The following is a 15,016-nucleotide window of genomic DNA, read 5'->3' on the forward strand; positions in this document are numbered from 1 at the left end:
AGTAACCACTGGGCAAATCTTACCTGGCTGATAATCTAAAGATCAATTGCCAAAATTAAGCTAACCCATTCAATAATCCAACCTCCTTCATATAACTTAATTCAAGCTTAGTCTTAAAGCCAGATATGTCTTTTGCCCCCACTACTCCCCTTGGAAGGCTGTTCCAGAACTTCACTCCTCTAATGGTTAGAAACCTTCATCTAATTTCAAGTCTAAACTTCCTAGTGTCCAGTTTACACCCATTTGTTCTTGTGTCTACATTATTTGGGGGAAGTTCTCTAGCCTACGTTACAGAGGGGGGTCAGATCTGATGATTACAATGGTCCCTTCTGGCCTTGGAATCCATGAAACAGGGGACAGTGGCTTTCTCCAGCTGCTCTGGGCACTTTGGTGTTTTATTGTGTTTCCAGTTCTAAGAAAAGAAACAGTTTTGAAAACACCTTTGTAAAGCTGAACTGAACCAAGTTTCCTCCAGAGAGAGGAGGCTGGGAAATTCCAGCAATCTCTGGCCACCTGGTGTCCTTGTGCTGGAGAAAACCAATGCGCAAATCACCTCCATCACCACGGTCAGACACCAGCTGGGTCAAGCTCCATGTTGCGTGATCGTGGATATAGCCATTCCCCAGACCTAGACCTGACGCTGGTCTAGTGCTGTATTCCAGCATTATAGCCAGGCAGGATGGAAAATCTCTCTCCCAGCTGCAGGTTCCCTAGTTAACAGACTTGCTCCCTGGGTGTTACTCTGATCCTGCTCTCTCCAGGATCAAGCCATGGATGAGTTTCTATTCAGCATGTCTTTGCACGGGGTCTAGGCGAGCAGGACAGGCAGAGGGCACTTCCCGCAGGTCAGTCCCCGGGGACAAGGGCTGTACATAAAGCCATGTTAAGCAAATGAAAAAATCTCAAAGACAAACCATGTAGCAAATCCAACCTTTGTTGGCGGCAGGGCGGATTAGCCCAGTTGTCACAACACCCAAGCCGGCAACCCCCTGGGATGGATACCGGAGACCCATCACAGGGATTAACAGAGATCAGGGCTGCTGTCCGGGCCCCTCAGCAAATCATCTGCTCACTACACCTCACTAGGCAGCAGCAGCTGTGCAGACCCAGAGCATTTGCCTCCATCTCTGCTCTGGCTTGTCAGTCCTAATGCAGAGGGCACCAGCCAGGGACAAGGCCTCCATGGCCCCAGCCTGCATGTGCTGCATTCTATGCCCTACATGCCAAGCAGGGGAGTGAAGAGTTAACGAGGCAGTCAGGCTTCCCCAGGCTGGGCCAGGGGAGGGGCTGGGGTCACTCGCAGGTCACAGGTGGGGAACGTTTTCATAAATGTCACTGTCCGGTCGGGATTTCCCTCTTGGAGCCCTCGCCCCTGCAGCTGATTCCCAGGTGGGCTTGGGGTTCGGAAGCACAGAGTAGCTGACATAGTATTCATCCTGGAGAGGGCACGTGGACAGTGAGTGCAGGGACAGGGGCAGACAAAGGCCAGAGAAAGCAGGGAGGGAGCAGCAGAACTAGGGGAGGGGGGATGTTGCACTTACATTGTCCCTTGGCGGAGTTCCCTTGGGTTTATCTGCAAGAGGAACAGGAAGGGATCAGGACTAGGCATTAACGTTCACCCCTTGAGCCCCCATCACCAGCAGCCCAGCTCCTCAGTGAGCAGCCCCAGCTGTGGGATGGGTGTGAGACACAAAGCCGAGGTGCTCAGGATCTCAGGGCTTTGCCACTGGCCAGATCCCAGCCTGGGGAGTTACATCCACCAACATAAATGCTAATCAGGGTGGATCTGTTCAAGAGGTCAGAGCCCTGCACTGCCAGCCCACCGCCTGCTTCTGGAACCAAGTTCTGAACAAGCTTTGAAGGGTCTCAAAAGCCAAGCTCACTTTTCCCATCCTTCCCATCCATCTAGTGGTTCACAGTCATGCTGGAAGGGCATAATGAGTGGGGTCCAGTAGGGATCAGTTCTGGGTCTGGTTCTGTTCCATATCTTCATCAGTGATTTAGATCAGGGGTAGGCAACCTATGGCACTCATGCTGCAGGTGGCACACAAGCTGATTTTCAGTGGTACTCATGCAGCCCGGGTCCCGACCACCAGTCTGGGTGGGCTCTGCATTTTAATTTAATTTTAAATGAAGCTTATTAAACATTTTAAAAACCTTATTTTTCTTTACATACAACAATAGTTTAGTTATATATTATAGACTTACAGAAAGAGACCTTCTAAAAACGTTAAAATGTATTAGTGGCACGCAAAACCTTAAATTAGAGTGAATAAATGAAGACTTGGCACAGCACTTCTGAAAGGTTGCCGACCCCTGATTTAGATAATGGCATAGACAGTACACTTATAAAGTTTGCGGATGATACCAAGCTGGGAGGGGTTGCAAGTGCTTTGGAGGATAGGATTAAAATTCAAAATGATCTGGACAAATTGGAGAAATGGTCTGAAGTAAATAGGATGAAATTCAAAAGGACAAATGCAAAGTGCTCCACTTACGAAGGAACGATCAGTTGCACACATACAAAATGGGAAATGACTGCCTAGGAAGGAGTACTGCAGAAAGGGATCTGAGGGTCATAGGGGACCATAAGCTAAATATGAGTCAACAGTGTAACAGTGTTGCAAAAAAAGTGAACATCATTCTGGGCTGTATTAGCAGGAGGGTTGTAAGCAAGACACGAGAAGTAATTCTTTTGCTCTGCTGCATGCTGATTAGGCCTCAACTGGAGTATTGTGTCCAGTTCTGGCTACCACATTTCAGGAAAGATGTGGACAAACTGGAGATTCTAGAGAAGAGCAACAAAATGATTAAAGGCCTAGAAAACATGACCTAGGAGGGAAGATCGAAAAAATTGGGTTTGTTTAGTCTGGAAAAGAAAAGACTGAGAGAGACATGATCACGGTTTTCAAGTATGTAAAAGGTTATTACAAAGAGGAGGGAGAAAAATTGTTTTTCTTAACCTCTGAGGATCGGACAAGGAAGCAATGGGCTTAAATTGAAGCAAGGGAGGTTTAGGCTGGACATTAGGAAAAACTTTCTAACTGTCAGGGTGGATAAGCACTGGAATAAATGGCCCTGGGAGATTGTGAAATCTCCATCACTGGAGATAGAGTAGGTTAGACAAACACCTGTCAGGGATGGTCTAGATTATACTCCGTCCTGCTTTGAGTGCAGGGGACTGGACTAGATGACCTCTTGAGGTCCCTTCCAGTCCTATGATTCTATTCCTCATGTTTGCGTTTGCCTCGGTTTTTCTAGACTTTGATGGGGAATGGCAACACAAGAGCCAAAATGCCAAGGGAAACACCATTCCCACAGTATTCCAGGCCAGAGCTGGATGCCAAGAGAGCCAGAAATCTCAGGAGAAATTTGCACCCACGAGATCCAGAAAAGCATCCCAATTCCAACCCATGAGATTCACCCAGCACAGTATTTCCTGCTGGTTTAAAGGGACACATTCAACTTGCAAACCACATTCATCTGCTGGTTTTATAGTTATGATGTTATGAGTAACACCTGAGATGACTGAACCTGTAGGAAGTCAGTGCAGAAAAAGTACTTTTTTCCATTTTTTTTGTTTATTTTGTCATTTGACAGTATAAGACTCTGGCTACATGGGCTGTATCCTCCCTACTAATGCCTGCTCCACATAGAGGACAAGAGCCTACTACTTCTACCAGCTTATGGACTTACTCTTTTAGGTCAAATGGTAGAGGCCCATGCTTTTACTGCTAAAAGTCTCAGGTTCAAACTACACTGATGAGCCATGACTGGGGCTACTCGAACAGTAATTTCCTTGAACAAGCAGTCAACCACAGAAGAAAATGACTAACTGAGCAGACCCCATTTAACATCAACAGGGGAGCACAGAACCCCTCTTCCTTTCAACTCGGGATGCACTGTTTAAAGGGGGCTCTCTCCCAAAACAGAATTGTTTGAAATCAGTCACTTTAAAAAATTCAAGTTGACAGTGTCCCTTTAAGTGACTCAGATGTGATATTCCTCCACTTCCTGTCTCTCAGTGTTCTGCCCTGTCACTGTGCCATTCACACAGCAAGCACTACTCCCAAGGGGCTGTGTTTCTAGGGTGGGTGGAGAGGAGTGATCTGTATGGGAGAAATACAGCCTGTGTCGCCTGTTAGGTTGTAAATGCAATTTGGGCTGCCCAAGCCTTGTGTGGAGCGAATTCCTCCTTCAAGAAACACATCCCTGCTGATCACCTGCTGTGCTCACTCTGCCCCTGTGCACACACAGACAGAAATCAGTGGCACAATCTATACAACCAGCTTCCAGGATTGTTTCTGTCACTCTGTAGCCTGGAGTGTCTGTTGAGTCAGAGTGAGGCCATGGAAACAGCTACAAGCAGGAGCGAGAGCTCTTTGTTCTTCAGGATTTCACCAGGGTCAAATCACTGTGACTCACAGGCTGTTACCGTCCATTTTTCAGTTCTCAGCCACTTCAGGTTTTTTAGACTTTACAAACCACACCTGTACGCCTGCATGGGACCAGTTAATTGGCCTGCAGAGTCGCAGAGCAAAAAGGGGCGGCTCTAGCTTTTTTGCGGCTCCAAGCACGGCAGCCAGGCAGCCTTCGGTGGCTTGCCTGCGGGAGGTCCCCGGTCCTGCAGTTTCGACGGCATGCCTGCGGGAGGTCCCCAGTCTCATGGCTTCAGCGTACCCACCACTGAACTGCTGCCGAATCCGCAGGACCGGTGGACCCCCTGCAGGCAAGTCACCAAAGGCTGCCTGACTGCTGCCCCCAGCAGGGCGACCCCCGCGGCTTGCTGTCCCTGAGCCACTGCTGAGAACAAGTGAGTGAAACATCAGCTTCATTACCTGTTTCATCCCCTACATCTCTATTAAATCCTTTGTTGCCTCTTGAGCAGGGCTGGTTTTTTGCCACCCTAATAAAAAAATTTTTGGCTGCCCCCACCCCAGCCCTGGGCTCCTCCCTGCACCTACCTGCCACCCCAGCTCTGGGCCTCCCTCCACCCACACCCCGCTGCCGCCGCAGCCTGGGCTCTCCCCCCCACCTGCATCACACTGTGCCCCCAGCTCTGGCCTCCCCCCACCCACACCCCGCTGCCGTCCAGCCTGGCTCCCCCCACACACATCCCGTGCTGCCCCAGCTCTGGCCTCTCCCCACCACACCCCACTGCCCTGCCCTGGGCTCTCCCCTCACCTGCATCCTCCTGCCACCCCAGCTCTGGGCCTCCCCACCCACACCCCGCTGCCGTCCCAGCCTGGGCTCCCCCCCACACATCCCGTGCTGCCCCGCTCTGGGCCTCTCCCCACCCACACCCACTGCCGCTGCAGACCTGGGCTCTCCCCCTCACCTGCATCCTCCTGCCACCCCGTTGGCCTCCCACCACGCACCCCCCTGCCGTCCCAGCCCTGGGCTCCCCCCCCCCGCCACACACACTCCGTGCTGCTCCAGCTCTGGGCTCCCCCCGCTCCCCTACCAGTGCCCCCTTCCCTGCCGCCCCCGACCCTGGCTCTTCCCACCCACCATCTGCACCTCCTTCCTCCCCAGCCCTGGTGACTTGTAACTTGTCCAAGGCAGGTCATTCAGCAGGATTTGGATGTGCACAGAACACAGACAGGCTGGTTCCCATATGGTTACAGAACTGCAGTAAATGGAACAATTTCAGCTTGTGTGATTGGAGATACTGGATGCAATATATAAGACTGTCCTCTATAAATGAGGAAAAGTTGAGGTGCCTTTATTATTCTTTTGTTCCACTCTTTCTTTCTATGGGATTTGCCAATACATATCACTGTCTTCCTTTAACAAACTAAAAAAAAAAAAAAAAAAGGCAGTGGCTGTTGAAAATAGCAATTCCAGTCCTAAAAACCACTGGGAGCATTTGTTGCTCAACTGTATCTCAGAGTTTCTAGAGCAAATACAGTGGATCAGTATATTTGATGTTGGGAGAAGAAAGTAACAGCTGCCAAACTGGCTGAGCACTCGCTGATTTTGAGGGATCAAAGTCCTCGGACAGGCAGGTGCTAGATTCCCTTTCTGAATATTAGCTAAATCTGGAAAGGAAAAGTCAATTTCTGCTTCCATGGCTTAGAAGTGGAAATCTTCCTATGTGTCTTGTACTGTATCTAAAGCTGCCCCGGTCCAGAGCCTCCCCTCCCTTACTTTTCATTTTAAATTCTAGTGGGATCCACATACCTCCCTTGCTAGGCTTCAGATCGAGAGGTGCACTGTCCATTGAGTCCATCCAATTCCTTCTTTGGGGGCTGCAAGGTGAGGTCCCACCAGTATCCCTAATTCAGTCTGGGGATGTCTTCTGAAGGAGATATCTGGGCCAAAGCCGCCTACTCCTTGGGCACACTTGTTCCCCATTCACAGTGCCACCTCACTCTAGCAGTGAGCTCTCCATTCACAGCAAGCTGCAGCATGAGGTTTCAGCTACCATATTCCCTCCCCATCCCTTTCCTGTTGATAGCAGCCAAGGGAATGCTGGGAAATGTAGTTCTTTCCCTGCTCCAGGGCTGGCTCTATAGGCAGGGAGCTAACCAAGGAACTACAGCTCCCAGAGCCCCCTGCCAGTTCTCAGCTCCCAGGCTGGATCCCTGCCAGCTGCCACCCCTGCAAATGAGCTGCCCCAAGCACCTGTTTGCTTTGCTGGTGCCTAGAACTGCCCCTGCTCTTGAGGCAAGACACTGTTCTGTTCCACTCACCCCCACTTCTTTTCTTGATGTTGACAACTGTGTACTCCACGTCTTCACTCTGCGGCTCCAGGGGACACACTGTGAAAACAAAGCCATATCTCCCTTAGGTCTTGTGGCCATGCTAGGCACCATCTGCTCTCCCTGCAGCTGCTGCAGTGTGCCTGCTGCCCACTCCCGGAGGGCGTCCCAGCAGCGTGCCGACTTGCCACGTTTCATTGGGATCCGAGCAGGCTACAGCAGGGCTGAGCGCTGACCACTGCCACCTGCACCCTTTCAGTGCCAGGGTGGAGCCAGCTCCCTGAAATGGCGCAAACCCTCCTCCCACCACAGCCCCACACCAGGGATTGGGGGATAGGTACTCAGTGGGTGTTGCGATTGGAAGGATGGCACTAGTGGGGACATGCAAAGATTCAGAACATGACCCAGCCCGGCCAGCATGGGCACACTGAGCTGTTTGCACCCAAACCGGCTCAATACAAGGGGTCGGCTCAGTTCTTTAGTGCTGGGGTTCTCACTGCTCACTGGAAGGGAGGAGGCAGGGTCCCAGCTGGGAGGACTGGAGGTTCCGAGGGGTCCCGGTATGGAAATGGAGACCCCAGCCTGGGAAAGGCAGAGAACCCTGCTCTAGGGCGGACAAGGCCAACAAGGCCCTGGTATTAACCACACACTGGTATTAACCGTGGCTCCCTCAGATCAGCAGCCGGCGTCACAGAGGCATGTCTGACCCGTGCCTCCCAGCAGGGTCACAGGCTTTGTGTGCACAATGAGACAACAACAGAGAGAACAGCACAGCCACAGTGCCTGGGCAGCTCTCCACAGCCTTGGGACCCAGCCTGCGCCTCGGGGCAGGGGCACCACCTCCTCTCTCTGGTGTCAGCCACACGCAGGCCTCCAGCAGTGTCACGTCCCCTGAGCGCGGGTTCTTTCCCCTTACCATTGCTGTAAGACGGCTCCTCAGCATGGAGGCCCAAGCTCCCCGGTGGAGGCAGCCTCTGGCCAGGGGGCTCGTGCTGGACTGGGAGGCATGTGGCCCTGGGGATAGGAAGACACAGTGAGCACAGCGGAATAGGGCAGACATAGACCAGAGAGAGCAAGAGCTGGCATGAGATGGAGAAGGCAGGAAAACGCCGAGGGCCAGAGCTCGTACACACCGAGGGCAGGGCCAGGGGTGACAGGGTTGAGTGTAATGAGAATTCAGCCCTGAACATTTCCAGGGGAAGGGTTGAGGGGGGAGAGGGGTCCTGCGGCTTTTGGGTCCTGGGCCCTCTCCATCCCTTCACTAAATGTGACTGTTGTGTGAATCTAGTTGCAGAAATGCACCTGGCCCTCTGTGGCCACCCCCTTCCTGGCAGGCAAAACCCTGAATAAACCCCACCCATTGAGCCACACCCCTTTCATAGAATCAATAGAATATTAGAGTTGGAAGAGACTCGGGAGGTCGTGTGGTCCAATCCCCTGCTCAAAACAGGACCAACACCAACTAACTTTGTAGAACCACATCCTTAAAGGCCTATTGGCATTCTTGGCTCCTCCCCTGCTGCGATTCTGTCCTGTAGCCCCTTTTCTCTGGGACGGGATCCTCTCCTGGTTGCCACGGGGCTCTGGGGATGGATGAACAGACATCAGCCTGCTGGCCTTTGCTCAGCCAGAGTTGGAGATTGTCTCTGAACAGGCAGAGAAGAGTTGTTTCCAAGCAATATGCTCTTGTGGAACCAGATATTTTGACTGCAAGACATAATCATAGAATCCTTGCTGTCCTCTGAACTCTCTCCAGTTTGTCCACATCTTTCTTAAAGCATGGCACTCAAAATTGGCCACAGTACTTCAGCTGAGACCTCGCCAGTGCTGAGTAGAATGGGACAGTTACCTCCTGTGTCTTGCATGCAAGCACTCCTGTTAACACCTCCCGGAATAACATTGCCATTTTTGCAAGGCATCACACTGTTGACACATTCAATTTGTGATCCTCTACAATCCCCAGGTGCTTTTCAGGAGTTCTACTGCCTAGCCAGTTACTCCCCAGCCCTGGAGCACCACAGAGTCGGTGCCTAAGTTGGCCAAGATGGTCAGGGGTGCAACCCCAGGCACTGGACGTCCCTAGCCTCTGACTGTCAGAAGCTGGGACTGGACAGCAGGGAGTAGATCACTCGATAATTGCCCTGTTCTAGTCATTCCCTCTGAAGCACCTGATATTGGCCACTGTCAGAAGACAGGATATTGGGCTAGATCGGACATTGGTCTGACCTAGTATGACCGTTCTTATGTTCTATTTCCTTCTTTGACAGAGTTACTGGCCTAGTAACTGTCAAAGAAGGAAATTAGGTTGGTATGGCATGACTTGTTTTTGACAAATCCACATGGGCTATGACTTCATAGAATCATAGAATGTCAGGGTTGGAAGGGACCTGTTACCCTTTTGTCTTCTAAGTGCTTACAGATTGGTTGTTTAATCATCTGTTCCAGTATCTTTCCAGGTATCAAAGTCAGGCTGATAGGTTTATAATTCCCCGGGTTCTCTTTGCTCCCACTTTTAAAGGTAGGTACCATGTTTGCTTTTCTCTGCTGCCCTGTCCCTTGTGTTCCTTCTGCACCAGCATAGTGTGGCTGTAAAACGCTGCTGCTCTGATCTGATGGCACTTTTCAATGATGCACAAGGTGCAAGGCAATGGAGAATTGGGCCCCAAAGCGTTCAGGTGAACATGCTATATAGAGTCAGCTCCAGAGAGCCCACATAGAACGAAGGGGAAGCAGCCAGGAAAGCCAAGAGCTGAAACCAACGGGTCACGTAATGATTAAATTACGACCCATTTAAATCAAAGCAACTCTGAATTTGTCCTTTTCCCTGCCCCCACCCCACCATGCTTCACCCTATCTGTGCCCGACTCACCTCCCCGGGGCATCGAAAACCATTCCTTCTGCAAAACAAGTGAGAAAAAGATGCATTAATCTCTCCAGACGTGTCACCTTGGCCATCAGATCTGGGTCGCTCTCAGGGGGAGTGAATGCAAGAGAGGGAGCACGGGTGACTTATTACAGGAGATGAGACACTGAATGTGACCGAAGGGATCAGCCTTTTCCCATTCAGGAGCCTCCAGGGCTAAAGCTGTGGGATGAGATTGGCCAAAGGGCTAAATTACAGCAGAGCAAGCGTGGGGACAAAGGTCTAGAATTCATGGTGTGAATTTGGCAGGACGTTGGAATCTGCCCTGGTTCCGACCAGTTCAAGCGCCCTTTCCCGAGGAGTGGTGGCATGACCAAGACTCCCAGAGACACTCAGAAATGACCATGAGTTTCCAAGGACCCGATGGATTGTGATAGGTGCACTCTGTGGAAGGAGCCACACACCTGCTTTCTTCCAGCACTTGAAGTAGAACAACAGAGCTGCAGTGACACCCATCAGGAACAGGAACAGGATGGAGACAGTCACAGGCACAACCACCCGGGCGCTCGTGTGCTCTGGAGAAGACAAAGGGAACATGCCCAGATAAACACAGTGCTCCTGCAGAAGAGACTTCCCGACAGAAACCAACTGAGCCTGTCGAACCACACCTCTGCCAGTGACCACAGGGCACAGGGCTCTGTCCAATGGGTCAGGCCTCAGACCGGGAGCCAGGACACTTGAGTTCACTTCAGTTCTGCCTCTGATTCATTGTGTGGCCTTGGGCAGGCCCTGTCCCTGCTCTGTGCCTCAGTTTCCCCATCTATACAAATCATAGATTTCAAACCAGATGGGGCCTCTGTGATCAAGTCTGACTTCCTGTACAGCACAGGGCCTTGAACCTCCCGAAAATAATTCCCATTTGAACTAGAGCATGGGGCCAGTGACCCTGATCTGCTCTTTGGGGACTAGCAATGAGGAGCTCTGTTCTGGTCACTATTGTAAGGATCAAAAGAGAGAACAGGGCCACCACCAGCAATCAGAGCCCTTCAATTTCTGGGTAAGGACTAAGGTGCAGGAGGCTCAGATTTTAATCTCTGCCTCTGTAGCTTTGGTTCTGGGTCAGATCCAAACCCAGCTTCCATTCCAGCATGGCTGGAATCTCATTGGAACAGTTGATCTTGTGAGAGTTTCACAGCCTGTGTCCAAAGCTGCACAAGGTCAGACCATCTGGTTTTGGTGTCATTGTGATGGCCACCATCTTGGCCGACACACCAGGGGTTGGTCTGGGGACCTCCAGAGCTGAGAGCAGGACCTGCTACAGCTTGAGCCAAGCCTCTCAAGCAGGGGCTGTACTGGACCCAGCTTCTCTGGGGACCAGGCCCAGAGGGACACGTAACAGATACTCGACAGGGGGTTACTCACGGACATCCCATCCCGACGGGGTCTGGAATCTGAATTCTGAACCTGAATGTGAACTGGACCTGAGTCTAGATCCCAGCCTGGCCTCTCCCTCCCCTGTCCCTGAGCCAAGCCCTGCAGGTACCTATCACAGTGATGGCCAGGATCTCACTGGGGGCCTGGAAGACTCTTTGGGGGCTGAGCTGGTTGCTGGCAATGCACTGGTAATTCCCTCCATGGCCCAGCTGCACAGACCCGAAATGCAGCGTGTTCCCCACAGCCATGGGTGGGTTGAGCCCCGAGGCTGCAGCCAGCTCCTGGGCGTTGTGGAGCCACTTGAAGAGAGGGGCGGTGCCAGACTCCACCAAGCAGCTGAGATTCAGGCTTTCTCCAGCCACGACCTCTGGCCCCATGCGATCTGCGGCGATGGTGGCCCCGGACACAGGCACTGCAAGCGCAAGGGAGACAGCCTGAGAGCAGGGCTGGGGGTGGAGAGATGCTGACACACCAGAAAGGGGTAACCCAGGCTGGGCCACGCAACAGAGAACAGGCTCAAGAGGCAGTGATGTCTGGACCTTGTTCACCCAAGGGGGCTCCCTTACCACGATGGGGGGATCGAGGGCAGAGTCCCGCAGCCCAACGAGCAGCGTGGGGTCCATCCTGCCCACCACACAGAAGCACCAGGGACAGAACATGGAGGACCCCTTACATGTGGGAGGCAGGATGCTGCCATGTCCCGTTCCACACAGTCACCACCGCAGCTTGTCCCACCATCATCCCAGTCTACAGGCACAGATCCTGCCCCCCCAATCCCCGAGAGAGCACGCCGAGATGGCATACCGAGCACGGAGAGGTGGAAGGGGTCGCTGTGCTGGGGGCCGCTGGCCATGCCATTATCAGCCTCACAGGAGTAGGTCCCAGAATCCCGTTCAGATGTCACATTCAGAGCAAGGGATCCCGGCCCTCGGGAACTGACCGTCCTGTTCCCCAGAGCGGCTCCCTCGTGATGAAACCGATAGAGGATGGGGGGTGAGCCACGGGGCGACTCGCACTGGATCACCACCACGTCCCCGATGGCAGCCCAGGTGCCGGCCGCACTGATGGTCAGGTGAGGTGGAGACACTGGAACTGAGAGAGAATCAGGGCAGGTCAGGGCTCAGCTTCTACGCCAGGGAGCTGAGAGGAGGGGCAGGGAATTCACTAGGATTAGGAGGTCTCTGGGCGAGAGTGTCTCCTGGCTCTGTGTCTGTGTAGTGCCCAGCGCCTTGGGCCAGGGCCCTGGCTGTGCTCCTTGGCACTGCCCTGTACATATCAGGTCATTCGAAGGGAAGGACCATCATGTTCTGGACCTGGCACTTCAGCCCATTTACCCCTCGTGTCACTGAGGCAGCAGGCTGCTCTAGGGTAACCAACTTTCTAATCGCACAAAACTGAACACCCTCACCCTGCCCCTTCCCCAAGGCCACACCCCCGTCCATTCTCTGAAGTTCTGCCCCTCACTCACTACATTCCCCCTCCCTTGGTGGCTCACTCTCCGCCACCCTCACTCACTTTCACTGGGCTGGCATAGGGTATTGGGGTGTAGGAGGGGGTGAGGGCTCCATCTGGGGGTGCAGGCTCTGGGGTGGGATAGGGAAGAGGGGTTTGGGGTGCAGGAAGGGATTCCAGACTGGGGGGTTGGGCAGAGGGGTTCAGGGTGTGGGAGGAGGCTCTGGGTTGAGGCAGGGGATTGGGATGCAGGAGGGGGTGAGGGCTCCATATGGGGATGCGAGATCTGGGGTGGAGCTGGGGATGAGACTACGTGGCTCTGGGAAGAAGGATAAAGGAGTTTGAGGCGCAAGCGGTGTTCTCATCCATCCTCCCCGTGGAAGGTAAAGGCCTGGGTACAGAATATCGAATCGTGGAAGTCAACAAATGGCTCCACAGGTGGTGTTGGAGAGAAGGCTTTGGATTCTTTGACCATGGGATGGTGTTCCAAGAGGAAGGATTGCTAGGCAGACGGGCTCCACCTAACGAAGAGAGGGAAGAGCATCTTCGCCAGCAGGCTGGCTAACCTAGTGAGGAGGGCTTTAAACTAGGTTCATGGGGGGAAGGAGACCAAAGCCCTGAGGTAAGTGGGAAAATGGGATACCAGGAGGAAGCACGAGCAGGAGAGTGCAAGAGGGGAGGACTCCTGCCTCATATTGAGAAAGCAGAACGATCAGCGAGTTATCTTAGAGCATATACACAAATGCAAGAAGCCTGGGAAACAAGCAGGGAGAACTGGAAGTCCTGGCACAGTCAAGGAACTATGATGTGATTGGAATAACAGAAACTTGGTGGGATAACTCACATGACTAGAGTACTGTCATGGATGGATATAAACTGTTCAGGAAGGACAGGCAGGGCAGAAAAGGGGAGTTGCATTGATGTAAGAGAGCAGTATGAACTGCAGAAAAAATGAGAGTCTCTGGATTAAGTTTAGAAGTGTGAGCAACAAGGTGATGTCATTCATGGTGGGAATCTGCTATAGACCACCAGATCAGGGGATGCGGTGGCGAGGCTTCCTTCCAGCAACTAACAGAAGTTACTGGATCACAGCTGGTTCTCATGGGAGACTTTAATCACCTTGATATCTGCTGGGAGAGCAATACAGCAGTGCACAGACAATCCAGGAAGTTTTTTGGAAAGTGTAGGGGACAATTTCCTGGTGCAAGTGCTGGAGGAACCAACTAGGGGCAGAGCTCTTCTTGACCTGCTGCTCACAAACAGAGAAGAATTAGTAGGGGAAGCAAAAGTGGATGGGAACCTGGGAGGCAGCCTCAAAAGGGCCCCATACCATCAGGCGCGCACACACACACCAATCCCCCACCTCTATCATTTCAGTGGATTTTGGCACCCATGTCCCTTGTCTAGCAAGTGCTACTTAATTGATGTTGAGACATCTCTGTCCTAAAGCAGTCTCATAGTTTCTCATTCACATAATCAGAGTGACAACACTTTATTCCTCCTGCCCCAATAACAAAGAAATTGGGGATCCCAGAGCTGTCAAAATAACCATCCCAAGCTGCCATGGGGTGTGCTAGGTGGGGTGGGTGTGCCAATGCAAATACCTGAAATTCCTTTCCACACTCCCCATAATTCACCACCAGATGTCAGGGTAGAGCTCATCCTGACTCTGCTTACACAAAAAAGAAGCTTAAAAGTGGAAGATTGGACAAAGGGATGTTAAGAGTAACAAGAAGGGTTTCTACAGGTATGTTAGCAACAAGAAGGTGGTCAAGGAAAGTGTGAGCCCCTTACTGAATGAGGGAGGCAACCTGGTGACAGAGGATGTGGAAAAAGTGAATGTACTCAATGCTTTTTTTTGCCTCTGTCTTCACAAACAAGGTCAGCTCCCAGAGAACTGCACTGGGCAGAACAGGATGGGGAGGAGATGACCAGCCCTCTGTGGAGAAAGAAGTGGTTCAGGACTATTTAGAAAGGCTGGACGAGCACAAATCAATGGGGTCGGATGCACTGCATCTGAGTGTGCTAAAGGAGTTGGTGGATGTGATTGCAGAGCCATTGGCCATTACCTTTGAAAACTCATGGTGAACGGGGGAGGTCCCGGATGACTGGAAAAAGGCTAATGTAATCCCTATCTTTAAAAAAGGGAAGAAGGAAGATCTGGGGTACTACAGGCCAGTCAGCCTCAACTCAATCCCTGGAAAAATCATGGAGCAGGTCCTCAAGGAATCAATTCTGATGCACTTAGAGGAGAGGAAAGTGATCAGGAACAGTCAGCATGGATTCACCAAGGACAAGTCATGCCTGACTAACCTAATTGCCTTCTACGAGGAGATAACTGGCTCTGCGGATGAGGGGAAAGCAGCGGATGGGTTATTCCTTGATTTTAGCAAAGCTTTTGATACAGTCTCCCACAGTATTCTTGCCAGCAAGTTCAAGTATGGGCTGGATGAATGGACTATAAGGTGGATACAAAGCTGGTTAGATAATCAGGCTCAACGGGTCGTGATCAATGGCTCCATGTCTAGTTGGCAGACGGTGTCAAGCGGAGTGCCCCGAGGGT

At 52.1% G+C, this 15,016-nt stretch overlaps 1 protein-coding gene across 2 annotated transcripts in view; it reads right to left on the reverse strand.

Annotated features, from left to right (window-relative positions):
• Window positions 1-269: 269 nt before the first annotated feature.
• LOC116834321 (Fc receptor-like protein 3) overlaps window positions 270-15,016 on the reverse strand; it is a 39,905-nt gene continuing 25,158 nt past the window's right edge. The window contains exons 7-14 of one of the 2 annotated variants that reach the window (XM_032796315.2): window positions 11,806-12,093; window positions 11,111-11,413; window positions 10,032-10,142; window positions 9,574-9,601; window positions 7,621-7,718; window positions 6,696-6,764; window positions 1,542-1,573; window positions 270-1,216 (exon numbers count right to left, since the gene is read on the reverse strand). In XM_032796315.2, the coding sequence (XP_032652206.2) occupies window positions 1,073-1,216; window positions 1,542-1,573; window positions 6,696-6,764; window positions 7,621-7,718; window positions 9,574-9,601; window positions 10,032-10,142; window positions 11,111-11,413; window positions 11,806-12,093 (1,073 nt within the window). In that variant the 3' untranslated portion in view covers window positions 270-1,072. Of the gene's footprint in view, window positions 1,437-1,541; window positions 1,574-6,695; window positions 6,765-7,620; window positions 7,719-9,573; window positions 9,602-10,031; window positions 10,143-11,110; window positions 11,414-11,805; window positions 12,094-15,016 lie in introns of both variants that reach the window. The other variant, XM_032796316.2, reaches the window with a different exon arrangement.

Source organism: Chelonoidis abingdonii, chromosome 11 (genome assembly GCF_003597395.2).
Source record: "Chelonoidis abingdonii isolate Lonesome George chromosome 11, CheloAbing_2.0, whole genome shotgun sequence".
Lineage (NCBI taxonomy): Eukaryota > Metazoa > Chordata > Testudines > Testudinidae > Chelonoidis > Chelonoidis abingdonii.